Below are 21,899 nucleotides of genomic sequence, written 5' to 3' on the forward strand. Positions count from 1 at the left end.
AAAACCTGAAAACCTTCAGGATAGAGGAATCCTAGATCTCTTTTCTTTCAGAGAAGGTTCTCTAACCTTGGCTACAGATGCAGAAAAGAGGCAGAAGAAAACTACCATTCCCGGGAGGCCATCAAGGGGCCTCACTGCGCATGCGCAGGTCCCTCCTCTAGTCGGGAGCGTCTCGTGGCGTTCTTCTCGCGCATGCGATCTGGGATTGGTGCGCTTCCGTCCCGTTGCTTCTCGGATCTGGAGTTGGTGGCCGGACCTCTTGTGATCTCGGGTAGCGATGCTGCCCTTCTCTTTGCTTTGGGCGGCTCGGGTAAGAATACAGGTTCCGGAGGTTGGATGAACAGTGGAAAGTTCCTCTTCCTATCTTTATAGTTCCCATTTACAAACTCTGGGGCTCTCCTACGTCTTTCACTGCACGTGCTCAGGTGTCTCAGGATGCTGATGGGTAACTAGGGGACCCCTCGGACTCCTAAGTGCACATGGGGGGGTGAACTGGGGCCCCAGCTCTGGCCATCAGACGCCCCAGAGCCTCGTGACCGCCCATTTCACGTGGCATTAGGGGACAGGACCAAGCCAGATGCCTAGTGGACCCTGTGTTGGCAGGGCGTGGAGAAGGAGCCGGCTTCCCGGCTTCCACTCTCAAGTTGAGCTTTTCCCGCCATCTCTGAGACATGCAGATAGTGTAACCGAGCCTCCCTGCTTTGCTCTGGCAGGGGTCCAATGGCAGTGTGGGCTAAAAGGGTGGCAGGGCTATGGGGGAGGGAGGGTACAGGATATGGGTTTTGGCTTCCCTGCCTTCCCCATCTCTATGCCGGACACCTTCCTGGGGACTGCTGAAGCTCCATTTCCTGTGCTGTGTATGGTTTATCACCATAATCTCCTGGGCTAGCTGTTTATGAAGGCCCTTTCCAGAGTCACTTTTTTTTTGGGGGGGGGGTAGCATTGCAGGGCTGGTCTGAAATCTCAGCATCTCCCCTGAATTTGGGAGATGTGGGGCTTCTGGAAGACAAGCCTGAGGGGGGGGGAGCAGATGAGGAGGGGCAGAGGAGATTCTGAGCCAAGGTGAGTGGAGCAATTCAGAACTTACCCCTTGGACATTGATCTCAACCTTGGCTTTAGCAATGCCTTTGAAAGGTGGACGTGGGGTGGGGTTAACTGGAACAGGCTGACCAGACACAGGCCAGAGGGCCCTGTCCATAAGCATGGCTGAGGGTAAATGGGAGACTTTCTCTGGACAATTTCTATTTGACTTTGGCCTTTTCTGCCGCTCTAGCCTGTGCAGAGATGTGGTCGGCTGGTACAGATGGCAACTCGGGCTCAGCACATCGAAGCAGCCCAGACTCAGACCCGGGAAACAACTGGAGGCTGGACAGGGCAGGAGCGTCTGTCAGACAGTGATCCTGAAATGTGGGAGCTACTGCAGGGGGAAAAGGACAGGCAGTGTCGTGGCCTGGAGCTCATTGCTTCAGAGGTGAGACCTGGGGGCAAGGCGTGAGCCAGCATGGGTTACAGGAAGTAAGAAGTCATGTGGTATTGCTCCACATTTCCCTTTCACCTTCAAGACATTCCTGCAGGGCCTATGCCCTGTAGAACTATTGTTCTGTCCTGTGAAGGCAAGACCAGTTCAGTTTATGGGGTTAGGAAACTTCCAGGGTCCCTAAAGTGTCATCTCTTCCCTCCCTCTCTCCCTCCCTCCCAAGAAGAAAGAGGAGCCTGGACACACAGGTCTTAGTGCACTGGTGGCATTTCTAGGAATTCCCATCATGGCAGCTGAGAGGAAACAGAGCTTTTTGTGCAGCTTGGCTTCCTCCCCCACCCCCAACTGCAGCCTGTGAGCTCTGGAAGGGTGGGGCTGTGGGGTTCCAGGAGAGGGGACTCAATGACTTCTGACATTACCCCCCCACCACCCCAGAACTTCTGCAGCCGAGCTGTGCTGGAGGCCCTGGGGTCCTGTCTGAACAACAAGTACTCGGAGGGTTATCCTGGCAAGAGGTGAGGGCTAGACCAGAGGGCTGGAGGGCAACATCAGGGATGGTGCTCCCAGCGGTGGTAGCTTCCTGTACCATACCAGTGTTCATGGAGCAGTGGCCATCCCAGTCCTGTGCCACTGGTTGGGACCCCTTCCTTTGTGCTCTTATGTGCTCTTCTCCATGGCAGATACTATGGAGGAGCAGAGGTAGTGGATAAAATCGAACTGTTATGCCAGCGCCGGGCCTTGGAAGCCTTTGACTTGGATCCTGCACAATGGGGAGTGAATGTCCAGCCCTATTCAGGGTCCCCTGCTAATCTAGCTGCCTATACAGCCCTTTTGCGGCCTCATGACCGGATTATGGGGCTGGACCTGCCCGACGGGGGCCAGTAAGTATGAATGGGATGGATGTTGGGTGTGGTGGACAGTAATGACATGAGGAAGGAGTTATTTATTGGGTACCTGCCATGTTGCATGCAGATGGACCATGCACTTTTTAGATGTGACCACCACAGAATGAACAGAGCAATGAGAGCAGGGCAAACTAGGGCCATTGTTCTAGGAGACAGAGACCAGTGCAGCTGGGCAGGAAGTGCATGGTCAGTGTGGGTTATTTCACTCTGGGGCCTTCTTCTTCCTTCATAGTCTCACCCATGGCTATATGTCTGATGTCAAGCGGATCTCTATCACATCCATCTTCTTCGAGTCTATGCCCTATAAGCTCAATGTAAGTACTCTTAGACCTGGGAGGTGGCTGCTTAGTCCAGGGTGTTCCTTTCCTGGATAGCCCATAGAATCTGCCATCTTAGGGCTTTAGCTGTTTGTCTGTCTGCCCAGCCCCAAACTGGCCTCATTGACTATGATCAGCTGGCGTTGACTGCTCGGCTTTTCCGACCTCGACTTATTATAGCTGGTACCAGTGCCTATGCTCGCCTCATTGACTACGCCAGAATGAGAGAGGTTGGTGGGAGACTGTAGTCCTGGACCTTCCTGGGGTGTGTGTGGGGGGGGGGGGAGGGCAGCCTTGGGTTATGCATGTCTGGGATTTTCCCTAGCTGAGGCCTATAACTACATCCATCCAGGTGTGTGATGAGGTCAAGGCATACCTCCTGGCAGATATGGCCCACATCAGTGGCTTAGTGGCTGCCAAGGTGATCCCTTCACCTTTCAAGTATGCTGACATTGTCACCACCACCACTCACAAGACTCTTCGAGGGGCCAGGTAAGGTTCCCCTGAGGTCAGGCCCTGCCATTCTCCACTTTCCTGTCCTATTCTTGGGCACATTGTTGGGCTGGATTTGAGAGAAGTTCATCCCCACCTGCAGACTAAAAGCTTCTACTCAGACTGTGACAGTCCTCTTTCTCTCGCCCATGGTAGCCATTCCTTGGCCGGGGATTTGGGAGTGGAGTGAGGGATTGGAATCCAGTGCATCACGCACAACTGAAAGATCCCGAGAGCTCTTCCTGTTTTTGTATTCCTGGTCCTATATTTTTAGCTTAGATTCTCACTACCCACCTTTCACACAGGTCAGGACTCATCTTCTATCGGAAGGGAGTACAGACTGTGGACCCCAAGACTGGCCGGGAGATCCCTTACACATTTGAGGACCGAATCAATTTTGCTGTGTTCCCATCCCTGCAGGGGGGACCTCACAATCACGCCATTGCTGCAGTAGCTGTGGCCCTTAAGCAGGTTGGAGAGTCTGCCCTTGTGAAGGGGGGTGGGACGTTGGCCCAGAAGCTGACTTGCTCTCTCATGCATGCTTGCTTCCTTTTTTCTTTTCTTTCTTTTCCTTCCTTCCTTCCTTCCTTCCTCCCTTCCTCCCTTACTTCCTTTCCTGCTTCCTTCCTTCCTGTCCTGGGACTTGAACTCAGAGCCTAAGCACTGTCCTTTGCTAAGGCAAGCCACAGCACCTCTTGTGGTTTTTTTTTCAGTTGGTCATAGGGCTTGAACTCGGCGTGGGCCTAGGCCTGGGCTGGATGTGGTCCCTGAGCTCTTCAGCTCAAGGCTGAAGCCTTGAAGCTCTGGCTTTTTCTGTATATATGGTACTGAGGAATTGAACCTGGGGCTTCGTGCATGCTAGGGCAAGCACTCTACCACTAGGACACATTCCCAGCCCCACTTGTGGCTCTTTGGTGGTTAAACTGGAGATAAGAGTCTCATGGATTTTCCCTGCCCAGGCTGGCTTTGAATTACAATCCTCAGATTTTAGCCTCTTGAATAGCTAGGATTACAGTGTAGTCACCAGCACCCAGCCTGGTCCAGAGACTTTCTATTTTATACCTTGTTAACTAAGGTTGATTGAAGGAAAGTGAACGGGAAGTATCCAGGCTGGGATCGTGGAACCATGCTGGGTGTCAGGGGCAGTTGAGACACAGCAGGGTGTATACCAGGCTTGAGATCGCAAGTGCTGCTGTCTCATCTCCAGGTCTGCACCCCCATGTTCCGGGAGTACTCCCTGCAGGTGTTAAAGAATGCTCGAGCCATGGCTGATGCCCTGCTAAAGCGAGGCTACTCACTGGTGTCTGGTGAGCCAGGGGGTGGGTGATTGCTTTTCCACACACAGGCAAAGGTTCAGAGCCTATTATTTCCTCATTACTGACCCTTCTGCTCCCCAATTAGGTGGCACTGACAACCACCTGGTGCTGGTAGACCTTCGGCCCAAGGGCCTAGATGGAGCTCGTGCTGAGCGGGTACTGGAGCTTATATCCATCACTGCCAACAAGAACACATGTCCTGGAGACAGAAGTGCCATTACCCCTGGGGGCCTGCGGCTTGGTGAGACCTGCGTTTGAGGAGGTTCCCACACTGTGGCTGCCCCATGACCTTGGCCATGCTAATCCTGTCATTTGCCTCTGCCCTAGGGGCCCCAGCCTTGACTTCTCGGCAGTTCCGTGAGGATGACTTTCGGAGAGTTGTGGACTTTATCGATGAAGGGGTCAAGATTGGCTTGGAGGTGAAGAGCAAGACCGGTGAGTGAGTTAGGAAGATCTCTCCCACCACGGTCCACCCACTGTCCACTCCCTATGCTGGGTGTTCACTGGGTGATCTGCCTAGAGTTCTGACCAGTTTTTATTGTTCTTTCTTTCCTCACCTCTTTTTAGCCAAGCTCCAGGATTTCAAATCTTTCCTGCTCAAGGACCCAGAAACAAGTCAGCGTCTGGCCAAGCTCAGGCAACAGGTGGAGCAGTTTGCCAGGGCTTTCCCCATGCCTGGTTTTGACGAACACTGAAAGCACCTGGGAATCAAGAGCCACAGATGGGAAGTCATTTTCCTTCCTGCCTACCTGGGCCAGGGCAAAGGGACAGCATTTGCCTTTCTATTTTTTGGTGTGGGGGGGTGAAGGCCTCTCACTTAGATCCAGGTATAGTCCCTCTTCCCAGAATTTGTAGCTGTTTTGTTTTCTAACTGGACTTTAGAAGGACATCAGCTTTCTGTCCTATCCTTCTGCCTTTTTCTCAGTTTTAGGCACTCTTATTCTTTCTCGCCAAGGAAGAGTTACCCTGCTGAGCCGGAGAATGGGGTAGGGGGTTAGGTACCCTCCTTCCTGTTTTTATCTAATAAAATGCTAACCTCCCCCCCCCATTTCTATTACTCTGGGAGGGGTCCCCTGGGCTAGCTGGTGATTTGACTCCTCAACGTGTGTGTGTGTATTTCTCTTTTCCTCCCACCACCACCACAAGGACCCCCGGGGCTGCAGCCGCCTCTCTCTGTCTCTGATCAGAGCCGACACCAGACGTGATTAGCAGGCGCAGCAAATTCAATTTGTTAAATGAAATTGTATTTTGCCCACGGCTGCTTCTGTTTGATCCCCAGGGACATATGGGGAGCATGGGAGGGGAGGGGTAGGGAGTAGCATGGGGGGAGGCCCGGGTGCGAGGCGGGAGGTGTCACTGGCAGGCAGTAGCAGGCTTGGACAGGGGAGGGTGCCTGGCAGAGGTGCCCCATCCTGGACAGACTGGGCTGTCAGGATGAGCCCAGTCGAGCCTGGGCAGCACCGCCCCTAGGCGGTTTCCAGAGCTTGAGTTAACGTGAGGCCTGCCACGTCTCTTGGCACTCTGAGGCCCGCTTGCTGTTGGCACACGTTGGTCACGCTCAACACGTATCCCTGTGCCACACCCTGCAAGGTTCTGGTAAGAAGGCAGAAGGGCTGGCTTGAGCCTTTTGGGTCTACCCCAGCTGCTGTCTGTCTTCTTGACCACCCTTCCCTTCCCCCACATGGGACTGGAGCCACAGGTCAGAGGTGCTTCCGCTGAGAGCCCGGGAGAAGGGTGGGGGTGGAGCTGCCCCCCCTCTGCGTGGGAATCTGGCCTATGTAAGCAGAAGCTGGCTGGGAAGGGTGGCTGGATTGATGCTGTGGGGTCTGGGCAGAGAATGCAATAAGAAACGACTTGGTGGTTTACATGGAACAGCCCAGCCTGGCTTAGAAGTCTGGCCGGTCCTTCTTCAGCTTCTTGTAGTCAGTGGAAACTGCAAGGAACTAAGAGGGAAAGGAGGTTTGCATGAGGACCCATGCCTTCCTTTGCTCTCACTGTGGGCGGGCAGGGGAGAGCCAGGGATCAGGAGGGGAGTGGATGGGAACATCCTAGATCCACCAGGTGGTACCTTGTATTGGTCATTGGGACTCAAGCGGTTCCAGGGCTCTGGGTTGTTCTTTCGGTCCCAGCTGTGGAGGGTAGAGGAGGATTAATGTCTTCCCTCTGGGAGCCAAGACTGACTCTGAAATGAACTCTGAGGTCCAGCCAGGGTCTCTGCTTCCCACCCTCGGACCGCCTCCCACCCCCACCCCTGGTCTCCCGTGCCAGAGGGCCCATATCCCAGAGATTGACAGAGGAGGGGCATGTTAGCAGGTACTGACAAGCTAGACAAGAAGCTTGTCATCCTTGTCAGCGTGGGGCCTAATGACGGAATGACAGCCTTGCCTGGGGACGCTCACCCGTTCCCTGACACCCTAAGTGAACCCCTCAGTGAGTTGTGGGACTGGCAGAGATCTGAGAGACAGGTTGCTGGTTCAAATTCAAACAATGTGGTAGGTTCAGAGGTATGCTTTTTGCTTATCAAAGAATTCCCCCCTCCCATCCCTGCTGCTTCCAGCAAGAAGTCTCAGTGCTACCCCAAACCCCAAGGCCCTCTTTGTAGCTCCTGCATCCCAGGCTGCTTCTGGGTGCAGATAGAGGTACCCAAAAGCCCGAGGCAGCCTGCAGAGCTGTGTCGCTATGGCAACCAGGCTGGGAGCTACAGGGATTCCTAGCCCTGAACCCACCAAGCCACCAAGGAATGGGCCAGGTGGGCTGAAGTGGGTTGTCCAGATCAGGAACCAGCTCCAGACTCAACAGGCCAGATGAGATAGCAGGAGGAGACATGGGGTCTGATGACCCCTACTAGGACACCTATCCCCACCATTTATTCCTAAGAGGTCTATTCCACCCTTGATTGTATCCCAAGCCCAGTCTTTACCAGACATCTGGACTGCGCAGAGCCAGTCGCAGCAAGTAGAGTGCAGCACTGCCCATGCCCAGGCCAATGAAGCCGATCATCGGGATAAGCTGTAGGGAAGACCAAGGGCATGTCAGTACCCTCCTTACAATACCCACTTGCCATTTCAAGTTTTTCTGCCCGCCCGTCCTTCCCCCACCCAAGGTCTAATGCACCCCTCCGTTCTGTGAGAGGTATCCTGGAGCCTACAACTACAGTTTCCCACATAATCTCCCTTGCCCTATGGCAATACTGTCCAAAGTGCATTCCTAGAACAGTGACAGATAGCAAGAACCAAGGTGCTAGGTGAGGAGTGGGAGAACTGAGCTTTGCTCAGGACTCGGGAATTTGAGGAGTGGGGCAGCAAGAGAGGAGTTAGAATCTGAGGGTTCAACTCACCCCTGGATGTCTTTTGATCTGCCGATAGAAGCGAGCCCCTAAACTGGTTCCTGCCATCTTGCCTTTCCAGTGTCTGACCCTCTCCTGCAGATCTGTCCTATCCCTTCTCCTGGGGTCCCGCCCCCCACCGGGGAGGGGTCAGCCTAGCCCAGCCCTGCCCAGCCCAACAGCTCCTCCAGACTCACCCCACCCGACCCAGTTTGCTTCTTCCCACAATTCTAGGTCCAAAGTAGGAGGGGGATTGGAAAGCCAAGAAGTTTATGTTCCTCAACTCCTCCAGAGGCAGGCACTCCATCCCATGGGAAACGATGAGTGTCTGAGGGAGAGACCTCAAAGTCATCTAGAAATGGATTGAAGGGGGAGCCAGGTCTGGGGCAGGCAAGCATCACTTGCATCCAATTCGGGCTTTTCAGGGACTGGTAAGGGCATCTGCTGCACTTCCCATGGGGCCTCTCCGGAGCTAGCAGGTTCTGAACTCCCTGGTTCTGCTCCTTCCACCATGTGATGTAAGATGGACATTTCCAACTGTGGTTGGCCTAGAATAGTGGTTGGGGCTGGAGATATGTGAATCCCAGCTTAGGATATTAGACACCAGTGGAAGCATTTGAGAACTTGAGACGCTTTGAGATCTGAGGTAGAAGTGGAGGTGGAGCCTCCCACCCTAAGAAAGCCATCCCCTCTACCCAGGTCCTAGGAGTAAAGGAAAGGAAAGGAGTGAGGGAAACAAAGATAGAAACGATGGTGAAGTAGAAAAGAACAAGACATAACTGTCGAGCATGGAGATTGCTTCTTTCCTCAGCCAATTCTGGTGTCTGCTGTGCTGCTGGGGTGGGAAGGCTCCCAGGCCCCCCCTCCCCGTCCTTGGGGGAACTGGGGTTTGGGGGACCTAGGAGCAGAGAGCCTCATTTGCTTCTTTCCATTCCCATAGCTAACCTCCACCTCCCTGATCGCCTCTGCAGCCGAATCCTGTTGAATACCCGCCCCCCCCACCCCCACTTCTTGAACCTTCTGGAGCCTGCCCCTTGGCGGGGGGTGGGGGGAAGGGTGTTATCGGGTGAGCCGTGCACCCCACCGCCCATTGGGCCCCTCGGGGTATTGGCAGGGGTAGGACACATCCTGTGAAGCCCCTCCCTTTTTCGAAAACTGATACCTCCCCCGCCCCCTGCGCTGACAGGCGCGGCTGTAATTAGGCTGCGGGGTCCCGGGCTCTCCGCCTCCCTCCGGCGGATAATGAGATAAAGTGTCAGAGACACCGCGAGAACAAAGAGACAGAGACTCGCTGCGATGTGGGATAGGGAGGGGGGAGAGGGGGAACTGATGGATGTCAGAGCCTCGAGCTGAGCAACCCCCCCTCCACCATCCCCCCCAGCGTCGGCACCTTCAGGGTCTGGCTAGGGAGGAGGTGTCCTCAGCCCTCCAAGTCTCTGGGACTTAAAAAAAAATCAATCTAGGAGCTGGAGCTCCAGCGGCCGCCCAGCTGGGCTGCACATCTGGCGCTGCGTGGGACAGCTGGGGAGACAGGACGTCGGAAGGGCCGGCCTGCACCGTGTCCCTTTGCTCTGGGCTCCTCGCCTGCCCGTCCACCCTCCGTGCGCCTCTTCTCCTGCGTTTTGGTGGCCTGGGCCTAACGTGTGACCCACAGCCTCCGTCCGGTTCTTTCTTTCTTCTAGGACTATCGCTGTCTCATCTGCCTTTGGGGCCCTCTATGCCCCTCTCCAAGCCCCACTATTGCATTATTGCTTGATCCTGCACCTGCTTCTAGTCTCCCGTCTTTGTGAGCCTATTTCGAGGTCCGGCTCCCTTCGTTGATTTCCACTTCTGGGTAGATTGTAGTCTCTGGGACCGAGCTGGGACGGAGCTTGGATCCCAGATCTCCCCTCACCCCCTTCCTCCCTGCACTTTCCCCGCAACCCGGGCCCGGCTGGCCCAGCCGAGAGCGGGACCGCTCTTTAGCCGAGGATTAGGCGAAGCCCGGGGTAGTCCCGCTGGGACTAAACTCTTCAACACCAAACCTCATCCGGATTCTAATCCGCAAGCTGGCGGCGCAGCAAGTCAAATGCAGCTGGGCTCGCCGGAACTAGCGGGTTGGGGGGGGGGGCGCGGACGCGGGGGGAGGGGGGGCGCGGAGGCCGTGGGTGCGGGCGCCCCCTGGAGGCCTAGCGGCTTCAGGCTCTCAGGGGGCCAGGGAGACCTCGAGCTCCCCCTGTGGGAAAGTAAATCCGTGCCTGGAAGTGTATAGGTCACTCCACCATACCAGTAGGTCTCCCAGCCTCCACTCCTGGGGTGAGAGGTGGGGCCTAAGGGTAGAGAGGGAAACCGGAAGGTACCGCTTTGGCTGCTTAAGGCAGCACCCCAGGCTCAGGCCTTTCCCTGCACTGCCCTCCATCTCTGGCTTGGCCTGTCCGGAGCCCCTAATTGCCCTTCTTTTGCCCTTTTCATCAGGCTGTCTTTTAAAGCGCGCGCTCTCTCTCTCTCGCTCTCGCTCTCTCTACCCCCTCTCTCTTGCTCTCTTTCTGTGTTTCCTTTCCTTATATTCTGGCTTTGTCCTGCATTTGTTTCTCTTGTCTGTCTCTCCTTCCCTCTCTCTGTCTCACCGTGTATCTTTCTTTGCAAAGATTTTCCATTCTCCTTTGTCCCCATTCCTCAGCTCTGGTCCCATTATCTGGCTTGCTGCCCCTGGAGGGGGAGGGGGCTGCTCAGCGGTCCAGTGGGTGAGCCCAGGACACCTCAGGGCACTGCTCAGGGTCCACCTCTTGGTCGTCTCCACCTTCCTGTAACCTCATCTCTACTTGTATCTTCCCTCTGCAGCCGTGGGGCCTGGTGGGGGTTCCCCCAAAGGAAGCCACCGTGCCCAGCATCTGTTCAAGAGTCTCAGGGCTCCTAACTCCCCCCCCCACACCCCCCGCTGCCACTATTAAGGGCGCTGGTCCCGAGGCTCTGAGATGATCATGATTGCATCAGCCAGACAGAAGCGGAGCTAGAAGCCGGGCAGCGAGCGAGCAAGCAAGCCAGCGAGCGAGCCGAGCCGAGCCGAGCGAGACAAAGACGCCCGCGCCATCTGTTTATGCAAAGCGGTCTCCGCAAGGGACCCCGGCGTCCTAGTGCCTGGCCCAGTCCGGGGCACGAGGTCACGAGCCGGCTGCCGCCCGGCGCTCAGCTACGCCCGGGCATCTCCCCTCCCGAGCACCCAGAGGGGCCACGGGGCGAGCAGACCCGGGAGGGGGCGGGGGTGTTGATGTGATTGGAGCGGACGCGGCTGTTTCTTCAATAATGGATGGAGATGATGCGGACGGCGGAGCTGAGCCGGCCGGGAGAGGAGAGAGGAATAGAAATAGGGAGAGGAAGGAGAGGGGGCGGGAGACTTAATCAGACGGTCTCGGGTGCTCGAGTGCGCGCACACATGCGCGCGTGCATCACACTGTCATTCGGGTACACACTGCCGCGGCGGCTCACACCCAGGCACACGCCCACGCACTGTCACCGACACACACACACACACACACACACACACCTGCAGCAGAAGCCAGAGCAACACACTCACAAGTCGCTCTTCCTGATTTTTGCTCTCAGTCAGTCTTGGAGACACAGAAGCACAGAGATGTCCGCCTGCGGGGCGGGGGTGGGCTGGGGTGGCACACTCAGGCATAAAGAAGGCACTGACACGTAGACTCGCAAATACATATATGAACAAGCACTCAGACACCTACACACCCTGGGGTTTAAACAGACAGAAATCACAAGAGGGAGGTGCACAGACCCAACACTACACATTCATAGCTTGTGCACACAATTGAGATATGCCCAAACACCTGGGGTTCAGACATATTTGCAGGACACAGACAAACATACTGCACACACGTAAGGGGTATAGGTGCTCATAATTAGGAGAGGGGGGAAGGAACGAGGGAGAGACCCTGCACCACCACACCCACTTAGAACCTTGCACATGCAGAACCACGCACACGCGGGAACTGGTATCTGTGCTCTGCACTGTGGAGTGGGGCAGAGAGGTCACCAGGGTCCCCCAGAGCAGACTTTGTTGGCCTATCTTAGATTAACTGTATAATGAGGTAGTGGTGACAGGAGGCCCTGGGGCTGTGGATCAGAGGACAGTGGGCTGGGCTTGACTGCCGGCAAGCTACCTTCCCTTGGCCCTCCAAGCTGCAGGTGGTGCAGACCTTATGCCATCTCTGTACAGGGGCATATAGCATATTCCTGCACAATGGAAGACCTGCTGCTCCCAACTTGAGCAGTTGATGGGAGTTGGGGGTGGGGGAGATACCATGGGTGACACTGGCAGCAGTACTAGAAGATTCCCAGGATCCCCAGCAAGGCTGAGATGAGGGTTGAAGAGAGGGTCACTATGCTATTTCATCTCCCATGGTCCCCAATCTTCTGATTTCAAGGCCCGTTTTTATTTTTTAAATGAGTGGAAGTGTGGCTCAAGTGGTCAAGTACCAGCCTTGAGTAAAAAAGCTAAGGAAGACAGACGGGAGAGAGAGAGACAGAGACAAAGACTGAGAGAAGGGAGGTCAGGGAGGGAGGGACGGAGAGGCTCTGCATGCAAGCCCCCCCCCCATAAAGAAACTCAGTAAACACACACCCAACACACAAATAGAGTGAGCAGTGGAGAGGGGTGAGATGCAAATTGTGTCCTGGACTCCAGTACCTCGGCCTTCCTCCTATTTTCAATTCAGTCTGCTCCTTGGCCCAGACTTATGACCTTTGCAGCATATAGCATCGTCATCCATCACCCAGGCGGCTGCTTGGGGGAGTGGGTGGTGCTGGGAGCTCAGACAGGGTCGCTGCCCTCTCTCAGGACTTGCTCCTGGTCCCACCCGCCAGGGCTCAATCGCAGGGGGAGTACTAAGGGGAAGGGCGTGGCCTTAGGGCTCAGTCGTGACACTGATGTAACATTTCCCCAGCTCTGGTACCCCAGCACCTCTCCTTGAAGCTCAGCACAACCCGTCTTTCCACTCCTCCCGCCCCCCTTCTCTCGGGCCCTTTGCTTAATTTCCTATTAACTGCTGATAAATCCAATTAAACCGCCGCTCTAATTAGGGACAGCTGCCGGCTCGGTAAGGCGAGGGGGGGAGGCGCCCCGCGAGTATGTAGGGGAGAACAGCCGCTCTCTCTGCTCTTCGACACCCCCACGCCAGCATCGCCGCCCAATGAGCCAGTAAATTGGTTTTGCTTCAGCATTGAGGGGGCTCTCGACGATCTCGGGGCTCGGGTTTTGAGTCCCTCCGACTGCGGGGTGAATACAGGCGATCTGAGCCCTGGCCGTTCCTCCTCTCACTCTGGTAGCGAAATCCCGGGGAGAGATGGGGGCAAAAGGTTGACTTGTGTGTGATTGGAGTGTGTATGCCTATGATCTGTTCCCATTCCCATCCGGCCGTGATAAAGGGGGGCTGCGCGAGTCTTCCTCTATGACCCCGCACCCCCAAGCGTCCAGAAGAGTCAAGGGCAAAGGGAACAAGAACCCAAACTGGTTCTGCGCGAGTCTTGTGTATTCCCCCCCCCCAATACCTCAGCCTTCTGTATGGAAGTGGGGGGGGGGCGTCCCGGGCCTCCCTCTTCCCCAGCCCAGCTGAGCCCCTGCCCTCCCCCCTGCCAGCAGCAGATGGTGCCCGGGCTCCCGCTGCCAACCTTGCTAGGCGATGCCAACCTCAGTTCTGGCAGACAACGGGCAGACGAGAGCAGCTTCTGGCTGGCCAGGCTGACCCTCCCCCACCCACCATCAAGCTCAGGACCCTCCCACCTGCCCCACTCCAGCGACCACACCAGGTTGTCTCTCAGTGGTCCGCTCCCAGGTCCCCAACTCCACGTCTTCTGCTCTCTTCCCCACACCTTCCCGCTCCTCGCCACCTGCCGCCCTGACCAGGGCCGGCTTATTTGCATATTTGCATATGCAAATAATAACATTTGCATACGGCGCGCCGCAGGGGGGCGGTCTCTGCGAGAGCGGGTGAGCTGTCTGCCCCGCGTCCTCTTTCGCTCCGTACCTGTCGGAAAGGGCTGGGGCAGGGGCCGCGCGGGAGGGGTTAGGCCCCCCGGCCTCGCTAGCTCCGTTCCCCGAGGACTCGAGGAAGTGTTGCCATGGAGACGGCACGCACCCCACCCCCTCCCAGGCCTAGGGTCTCAGCCTTGGTGTCTCCGATTCTCTCCCCTTAGCCACCCCCCAGCCCCTCCCCATCCCTCTCTCTCCAACTGAGATCTCGCATCGCCCCCTGGCGGCCTTGCTGGGCGCTGAGCCAGGTTCTGAAATGCGAGGGGTCGCGCGCCGCAGAATCACCGAGAGCTAGAGACCTTCCCAGCCGGGAAGATCCTGCTGGGTCCGGGCGATGGCTTTAGGTCGACACTCCTTCCACAGGCCTAGCCTGAAGGGGGTATCAGACTTCCTGCCTCCCACCAGCCCCAGCCCCAGCGCTTACCCGACCATAGGGAGGTGGAAACGCTGGGGAGGTTTCTCCCCCCGCCCCCCGCAGGCCTTCAAGTCCCCAGTTAAAGAACCAACTTTTCTAACTTTTGTCAAAACTTTAATGGGCAACATTTGACAATTAGGCCCCGCGATTCCCTCCTCGGCGCCTCCTAGTGGAGACGCATCTCCCCGCCCTCCCACTCCACCCCCCACCCCTCCCCAGCTCTGTAGGCTAAAGGCCTTGAGGGGCTTGCGGGATACGGGCTGCTCCAGGCAACGAATAGCAAAAATCATCGAAGCCCCAGGTCGGGGGAGGGAGGCAGGAACCAGTCCCTTTCCCGGAAGCTCCGTCTTGGTTGGTGCGCCTTCCCAACCCTCCCCACCCGCAGTCCAATTGCTTTCGTTCCTTTTTTTCTCCCCAACCTCCACTGGGCCCCGCCCAGAATGGAGCACAGGTGTTTCCGGCCTGCAGGTGCCGGCACACCTAAATCTCCTCCAGGAAGTCGGCGGGAAACAGCCCCACCTTGCGGCCGGTGTAGACTTTGACGTAGCCTCCAGCTTCGTCTCCTTTCTGCACCACGATCTAGGGAAAAGGGCGGATGAAGGCAGGGGAACCTAGGTTAGGTTCTTGGCCTAGTCTCGATGTGATCGGCTACCGGAGCTACCTGGTCCTTCTTGAGAGTGATCTGCCCGATCTCTCGGTTCCCCACGAAGGATCTCGTTACCCGATGCACACGTTCTCCAGCACGGACCCGAATGATGAAATTGGGAGGGAAAAACCCAACTTTCTCTCCGATTTTCCCCTAGGGAAGATAGTAGGTTGAATCGATTCTTTTTTTACTCAAGATCCTATGCCCAAACCCGTATCACACCCGCATCAGCCCCGGCGATTTCCCGTACTCGCCACCACTCCTCATTGGAGTCATCAATGACAGTGATCTTCTCCCCTGGCCTGGAATAGGAAGAGAAGGGTCTGAGATTTAGAGGCCTCACAATCCAGTCCCTGGCTATGTTCCAGCCCCAGCCCCAATGGACTAGAACTTCTGAGTCCTTTCTCCCATTTCCTTCCCCATAGGAGTCCAGCTTTCCCCCTCTTCAGTGCTCCCCACTTCTCCTCAGAAGGAGTCTCACGGGAAATCCAGATCGTCCTTCTCCAGTGCTTTGAACCGATAGAGAGCCACAAAGTAATGAGACTGCTGGAAACCAGGCTGCTTGTGCTAAGGGAGTGAAAGAGGGTGATGAGTCTCAGGGTTCCTCCACCCCTTGTTGAGGGGTGTTCTCCAGACACAATGTGTTCCAACTTTATTCTAGGTTCTTGAGTTGCAAGTTTACTCTGTGTGCTGGGTGGGTGGGGTTAAAATGAAGAGTGGATCAAGAGTGACGGGAATTTCTATTGAGGCCATGAGTGGGGGTCAAACTTAAATTGGGCTCCTTGCAGGGAGGAAGGATTCTCACTTTGTCATCAGGTGTCTTCTTCTCAGCCTTCTTGTCCCCTTCAGGGCTGTTTCCTGGGAAACACCAACAAATTGTCTATCTCCTAGAAGGCAGCCTTTACCCTGTATTGGAAGGCTTTTTTTTTTTTTTTTCCCTGACATTGAGGTTTTCACTCAAACTTGCTTGCTCATGACTGGCACTCAATCACTTATTCCACACTCTCATTCTGGCATTTTGGTGGTAAATTAGAGATAGAATCTCACAGGTTTTTCTGTGAATCACAGTCCTCAAGATCTCAGCATCCTCAGTAGCTAGTTAGGATTACAGATGTGAGTCAATGGCACCCAGTTCTAGAAGGCTTTTTTTTTTTTTTTTTTTGGTGGTGGGGCTTGAACTCTGGGCCTCAGCTCTTCAGCTCAAGGACAGTGCTCTACTGCTTGAGCCACAGCACCACTTCTGCTTTTCTGAGTGGTTTATTGGAGATAAGAGTCTCACAGACTTTCCTGCCTGGGCTGGCTTTAAACTTGATCCTCAGATCTCAACCTCCTGAGTAGCTAGGATTACAGGCTTGAGCCACCATGCCAGTGTTAGAAGGCATTTTTTTATATCCAAATCTGCCCTCCCCCATTGGCACTACTAAGTCCCTGACCTCTACCCCATCTTTGCTGATAGAGATGGGTTACACTCACCATCCTGAGGCTTGCTTTCCTCTGGCCTGGAAGACTCTGGCTCTTCTTCCATCATGGCTGCTAGAGGCTGGAGGGAGCAAGTTAAGGAGCTGTTGTCTTGGGAACCTATGCTTGCTGTGGCTCTCCATCTGGGCCAGGGAACTTCAGGATCTCAGGGTTAGAAAGATATTTGAAAGAAATATCTAGTCCAACCACCTACCTAATTCAGAGACTTCCTCTGACATATACTGTCAGGTATATTTTGATTGTAGCTAATGCCAAGGAATCTACTGCCTTATAAAGTAGCCCCACGTACTTTTTTTCCCCAATTTCCTATATTAAGCCCATGTCAGTCTCCTTGTAATCTTTAGTTATTTATTGGTCCTGATTTGCCCTCTGGAGCTACGAATGTGGAACCAACATAGTTCCCATAAATATCTGAGGACACTTGACATGTCCTTTCTTCTCTCATATTTTCAGTCCCTTCCTATCACTCCATGATCCAGATTCCAGGTACTTCATTATACTGGCTGTCCTTAAAAATAATCCAGTATATAAGAAAAATAGAAAGCAGTTTTCATAGTTTTTCTTCAGAGAATAAAAACTGAGTCTTTTCAGAAATGGCCAAATTACACAGCTAGTGTCTTGTAAGTTCACTCCAAAGAATCTCGTCTCTGTGCCAGCCTTCCATATTAACTACTTTGAGGTCAGATCTTTCAGTCTAGGCAGTTGATTTTGTTTTGATCCAAGAAGAGATAAGTAAATGTTTCTGTATGAAATTTCAAATTATTAACACTGGCCATAGTGGCACATGTCTATAATCCCAGCACTCAGGAGGTGAGGCAAGATTGGCTACATGGTAAAATTGTCTCAAAACAAAACCACCTTATCAAATTATTAGCTTTGGTTCTTCCTTCTGGGCTGTAAGCTTATTTACTTAATGCTTATTTATTTATATATTTTATGGTACTTGAACTTGTGGGCTTGCACTCAGGGTCTCAGGCTCTTGCTTAGCTTTTTTCCTCAAGGCTGGCACTCTACTACTTGAGCCATACAGACATTTTTGCTTGTTAACTGGAGATAAGTCTCTTAGATTTGTCTACCTAGGCTGGCCTTAAACCATGATCCCCAGATTGCAGGCCCCTGAATAGCTAGGATAACAGGCATGAGCCACCAGTGCCTGGTGTGGGTCACTTTTAAATATGTCATTACTTGTATAAGTTTTCCTTCCTAGCTTTCTCACAAGCTATTTGTATCAACGAGGAAAGAGGTTTAGGAGCATGGGCCCATTCATGTTAGAAGGCACCAGAAACCTCCTTTTAGTTGGACCAAGACTCTTTGCATACGAAATTCAGTCAACTTTAGGAATCCATCTAGTCACAATCATCATTGATAATATATCCTGGTTGTCTAGAAAGATGGTGTTCAGTTCACCATCTGTGGCATTATCAACCTAGCAATTTTATTATAAAAGGAGATGAGGTTGTCTTTGTCAGGTAGCTTTGTTTCTCCATTTCACTATCTGTAAGATGAATAAGTCAGACCATGATCTTCATGGACCTTTGCATGGTTCCAGAATTGATTACTTGGAATGTCATGCTATATTCTGTCCCCTAAATCCAAAAGCATTATTCTTGTCTCTGTCATCCAGCAATGCCAAATGCCTGGGGTCTACCTTTCTGTGGCATTTAAGCTGACACATTCAGAAGGGAGTTGAAAAAAATGCACTTTATGGTTTTTGGGTTTTTTTTTTTGGTGCTGGGGATCAAACCCAGGATCTGTACATTTAGGCAAGCACTGTACCACTAAACTTCCTAGCACTATGGCATGGGTTCTTCACCTGAGGCTGGTCCAAAACACATTCAAAAGTTGCATGTGAGGGTGTATTTTTTAGGTTATATGCCATTGGAGTATTCATAACTTCTATACCCAAGAGAGGGGCCTGCCCCATGAGTTTCTGGGGTGGGAGGGGTAATCCATGGGGATATATGGTGCTCACATTTTTCTTATCTGCCTGTCCCTTCTTCCTTTCCTTGTTTGCCATGATCACCCCGGTGCGCAGGGTTTCAAACACAGGGTCATTGCGATTGGTGGAGGCTAGTGGAATGGGAGGAGAAAAAAAGCATTATTGGAGAGTCAGAGAAAGGCTTGGAGTAGAGACCCCCCCTAAATAAAGAAGAGGTGGAACTCAGAAACTACCCATGGGAATTGTATGTATGTATGTGTGTGGTAGAGGTAGAGGTAGGAGGAGAATTAAGGATCAGCTGGGTTAATATCTAGGTCAGCAATCTATAAAGGACTCTAAAAAACATTACTGGAAATGTGATCTGATGGAGAAAAATACTTCTCAGAACTCCTTCCAAGCAGAGCAGTATATGGTGTAAGTTTCTTGGGAGTTGGGACTGGTTTGGAATCCTTATTCTCAAAGAGAATGGTGTTTTAACTGCTTTTGTTTTGCCAAGTGGCACATGCATGGTGGGAGCTGGGGAGCACCAGTATGTTTATTCTCAAGTGTTCTGTCTGTCCTTCAAATAAACACTGAGAAATTTGTCAATTTTTGTTCCCTTCTGGTCATGGGGCTTGAGCTCAGGACCTGGGTACAGTTCCTGAGTAATTTTGCTCAAGGCTAGTGTTCTATTACTTCAAGCCACAGCTCCACTTCTGGTTTTCTGGTGGTTAACTGGAGATAAGTCTTACAGACTTCCCTGCCCAGGCTGGCTTTGAACCGTGATGCTTAGACCTCAGGCTCTTGAGTAGCTAAGATTATAGGGGTGAGCCATCAGTGTCCTGCTAAATGAGTACTTTTAAGAATTGCCAAATTAGGAAGTTGTAGCTTGGTCTAGTCCTGAGTCTGGCATGATTCTAAGTAATTTCTTACTTAGAAATGGTTTTGTATGTGAAGAACACATATTTGGAGGCTAGTAGATTAAGGTTTCAATCTTGGCTCTATCACATGCTAGATGTATGTATATAATTCTAGCTAAATCTTATCTTCTTCAGCTCTAAATCAGGGGACTATTGGCTGCATTCAAATCACTTAAAAATATTAGGCTTTAATTGGAAAAATATGATTTCAGAAAAATATGTTTCAGAATTTGGCTTCCAAAGCTAGAGGTGGGAAGGATTCATCTCGGAGGCCTGCCCATTCCCTTAGGTCGTATGTGGAGCACTTACAAGCATACTGCTGATTGCTGTAGAGTGGGGAGCTATAGGCCCTTCGGAAACCAGGTGGCTGTAGGATGGGATGAAGGGAGTGAACATTAGACATAGCAAGATGGGGCCTAGAACCCTATTTCCCCCATGAGTGCTTGTCCTTTTGTAGAATAAGATGGGCTGAGGGGAGAAGAAGCAGGGAAATTGTATGGGATTTCTTGAGGGATTAGCAAGGGGTAGCTGGCAACTTGTGTCTGTCTTCCCTTCCATTTTCTTGTTCCACAAAGCATACTCACGATTTTGCCAAAGCATCTTTGCATCTCCACGTAGGACTGGCAATGTTCATGTATGTTGGTTTTGCAGTTCTTACAACGGAGCCCAAATTTGTTATTGACTTGGAGGAGGAGAACATTTGGGTAAGTTCCAAGTTCTTCCTTCCCTTTGCACCACTGCACCTACTATAGCCCTGAACTTCCCTCTTCTAGGACCTTACCCTCTCGACCTCTAGTATTTATAAGCTGAATCTTGCCACAGTCTGTCTATTACAAACAATTCTCTCCTAAATCCTCTCCCCCAACCCCTACCTTCAACCTCAGACTCTTCACTCCCCTTCATAACTCACGCACAATCATCCGGGCACAGACATCACAGAACTTTGGTTTCTTGAAGAAGTGATCTTTGAATTTATGGGGCTTGTCATTGACAAGCTTAGGAGGTTCTGGGGGTGGCTCCTCCTCCTCTTCTTCTTCCTCCTCTTCCTCATAGATGTAGTAGATTGGCCCACCCCCGGCTCCCACTGCCTCCCCATTGGCCTGCGGCTCTGGGGGAAGCTCCATCTCCTTTGGCTCTGGAGACCCCTTCCTGAATAACTGCTTCAGCCGCTGTAGCTGAGGGAGGGAAGGAGTGGAGGAAACCCAATGTTAAAATGACTGTCAACCTACTTTTTTAATGTGAGGCAAGCAATGTGCCCGGAGATTAGAGGATTGGGGCTGTGGGTGCTGACTAGCCTACTGACAAGAGTCACAGACAAATGGGATCAGTTCAAGCAGTTTTCTTCAGACAAATAGCTTCCCAGCCCCCCAACACAGTGGTAAGAGACTTAGACTCACCCCACTTTGCGGTGCCTCTGCTGGGAAGGAGGGCTTAGGGGACTCTAGCACCTCTTTTTCTGTCATCCTGCAAAAGGTTGGACCCCACTATGAAATCTAATCCCTGACTGCCCGCTTTTATTCCTGTCCCTTGAAGTAGGGTGGTCATTGGAGGGGAAACATCAGGAGGAATTTGGTTAAACAGAAAGCCTTTGGGTCAGGCTTATGAACAGAAAGATCCAGAGAAAAGGCCAAGAGTCTGAAGGACTTCCCAGTTTCTCAGACAGATAACCCATCCTTTCACTCTGAGGGGAAGCCCCAGAGTTTACAGTTTACAGTTCTAACACAGTGCTCAAGACTACCTGACCAGGATTTTCCTATAGGTACTTATGGCCAATAGACAGGATCACACACACACCTTCCCACATCCCCTCCTCACATGCATGCATGGAGGGATGGATTGAGACATTTGTTCTCCTCTGAACTTTAGGGCCTTGTGCCTAGTTCTGTCCCAGCCTGCCTCAGGCCTCAGCTATTTTAAGTTTTCAGAGTAACATGAGCCTTTCCTTCTTTTACTACTCCATTTCCTAGACCCCACCCCCTTCAATTCTAGCTTTTTCAGGAGTAGAATAACAATTTCACTTCTAAAACCCAAACTACTCACAGAGAATGAAATGAAGAAGTTGAACAGACTAGAGACTGGGGGATTTGGGGGAGCAATACTAGAAATAGAATGAGGATGAAAAGGCAACTTACGTTTGGGATTCCCTAAGTCAGTCCTCAGTCTGTGGGGAAAAAGGGATCCCCTAGGGCCTTGATGGTCGTGCAGGGGATGGGCGATCCTCTTCCTTGGGGGCTAAGCCCCCCAGTACCCTTCGTACGCACACCAACTAATCAGATGGATTTGTAGGCCTTCTAGCCTCTCACCTTGGTGGCAGAGCTGAAATGACAGGGCTGGAGGAAAGTGGACAGCTGAGCAGCACAGCTGACATGGAGAAATTGGACACGGGGAGTCTGGGGCAGGGCCGGACCCTACATCCTCCCATCCCCCCAGGGCTGTTCTTCCTTGATTCTTCATCTATGGTGAACACATCTTTTCTGGCTAAAGTCAAGAATAGTATTCTTTTCTTTCTCTGTTCTTTGCAAAATTGAGGATAAAACTAGGGCTCTACACATGCTATGTAAGTGGCTCTACTGAGCTATAACCTAGCAGGGCTGTCCTTACAATACTCATTTAAAGGGACCTTAAATGTCTGAACATGAAGGAAGAATTCTAAAGTGATTTTCTCTC

The 21,899-nt window shown here is 52.7% G+C and overlaps 3 protein-coding genes across 4 annotated transcripts; 1 reads left to right on the plus strand and 2 right to left on the minus strand.

Annotated features, from left to right (window-relative positions):
- The first annotated feature begins 204 nt into the window (after positions 1-204).
- Positions 205-5,758, plus strand: Shmt2 (serine hydroxymethyltransferase 2 (mitochondrial)). Its single transcript, XM_013022116.1, has 12 exons — positions 205-310; positions 1,274-1,471; positions 1,913-1,992; positions 2,158-2,358; positions 2,615-2,696; positions 2,807-2,929; positions 3,052-3,191; positions 3,497-3,662; positions 4,399-4,498; positions 4,593-4,748; positions 4,835-4,942; positions 5,075-5,758. The coding sequence occupies exons 1-12, from the start codon at positions 278-280 to the stop codon at positions 5,200-5,202; spliced, it is 1,515 nt and encodes a 504-aa protein (XP_012877570.1). The 5' UTR covers positions 205-277; the 3' UTR covers positions 5,203-5,758.
- A 6-nt stretch (positions 5,759-5,764) lies between these two features.
- Positions 5,765-7,922, minus strand: Ndufa4l2 (NADH dehydrogenase (ubiquinone) 1 alpha subcomplex, 4-like 2). The gene is made up of 4 exons (XM_013022130.1): positions 7,845-7,922; positions 7,428-7,516; positions 6,576-6,636; positions 5,765-6,450 (listed from the first exon to the last, which is right to left on the minus strand). The coding sequence occupies exons 1-4, from the start codon at positions 7,899-7,901 to the stop codon at positions 6,394-6,396; spliced, it is 264 nt and encodes an 87-aa protein (XP_012877584.1). The 5' UTR covers positions 7,902-7,922; the 3' UTR covers positions 5,765-6,393.
- Positions 7,923-14,500: 6,578 nt separating this feature from the next.
- Stac3 (SH3 and cysteine rich domain 3) lies at positions 14,501-21,668 on the minus strand. Of its 2 annotated transcripts, XM_013019947.1 has the most exons (12): positions 21,365-21,668; positions 20,630-20,696; positions 20,143-20,407; positions 19,817-19,914; positions 19,542-19,599; positions 18,367-18,464; positions 16,389-16,455; positions 15,721-15,773; positions 15,397-15,482; positions 15,166-15,217; positions 14,931-15,068; positions 14,501-14,848 (listed from the first exon to the last, which is right to left on the minus strand). In XM_013019947.1, exons 2-12 carry the CDS (start codon positions 20,693-20,695, stop codon positions 14,750-14,752), a joined length of 1,080 nt encoding a protein of 359 aa, XP_012875401.1. In that variant the 5' UTR covers position 20,696; positions 21,365-21,668; the 3' UTR covers positions 14,501-14,749. The 2 variants fall into 2 exon arrangements, with proteins under 2 accessions (XP_012875401.1, XP_012875409.1); XM_013019955.1 differs by lacking the exon at positions 20,630-20,696.
- Positions 21,669-21,899: the final 231 nt, after the last annotated feature.

The sequence above is a fragment of the Dipodomys ordii genome, unplaced genomic scaffold (genome assembly GCF_000151885.1).
Source record: "Dipodomys ordii isolate 6190 unplaced genomic scaffold, Dord_2.0 Scaffold3, whole genome shotgun sequence".
Taxonomy (NCBI): Eukaryota; Metazoa; Chordata; class Mammalia; order Rodentia; family Heteromyidae; genus Dipodomys; species Dipodomys ordii.

Bases quoted from the DNA above. Each gene is read 5' to 3' on its own strand.
- Shmt2 (XM_013022116.1), top strand. From the start codon at position 278: ATGCTGCCCTTCTCTTTGCTTTGGGCGGCTCGG. The intron at 1,472-1,912 runs GTGAGACCTGGG...CCACCACCCCAG, and splicing joins TGGAGCTCATTGCTTCAGAG to AACTTCTGCAGCCGAGCTGT. The intron at 2,697-2,806 runs GTAAGTACTCTT...CTGTCTGCCCAG, and splicing joins CTATGCCCTATAAGCTCAAT to CCCCAAACTGGCCTCATTGA.
- Stac3 (XM_013019947.1), bottom strand. From the start codon at position 20,695: ATGACAGAAAAAGAGGTGCTAGAGTCCCCTAAGCCCTCCTTCCCAGCA. The intron at 15,774-16,388 runs GTGAGTGTAACC...GGTGTTTCCCAG, and splicing joins GGAAAGCAAGCCTCAGGATG to GAAACAGCCCTGAAGGGGAC. The intron at 15,483-15,720 runs GTGAGAATCCTT...TCACTCCCTTAG, and splicing joins AGAAGACACCTGATGACAAA to CACAAGCAGCCTGGTTTCCA.
- Ndufa4l2 (XM_013022130.1), bottom strand. From the start codon at position 7,901: ATGGCAGGAACCAGTTTAGGGGCTCGCTTCTATCGGCAGATCAAAAGA. The intron at 6,637-7,427 runs GTAAAGACTGGG...TACCCTCCACAG, and splicing joins CTGCGCAGTCCAGATGTCTG to CTGGGACCGAAAGAACAACC. The intron at 6,451-6,575 runs GTACCACCTGGT...TTTCCCTCTTAG, and splicing joins GTCCCAATGACCAATACAAG to TTCCTTGCAGTTTCCACTGA.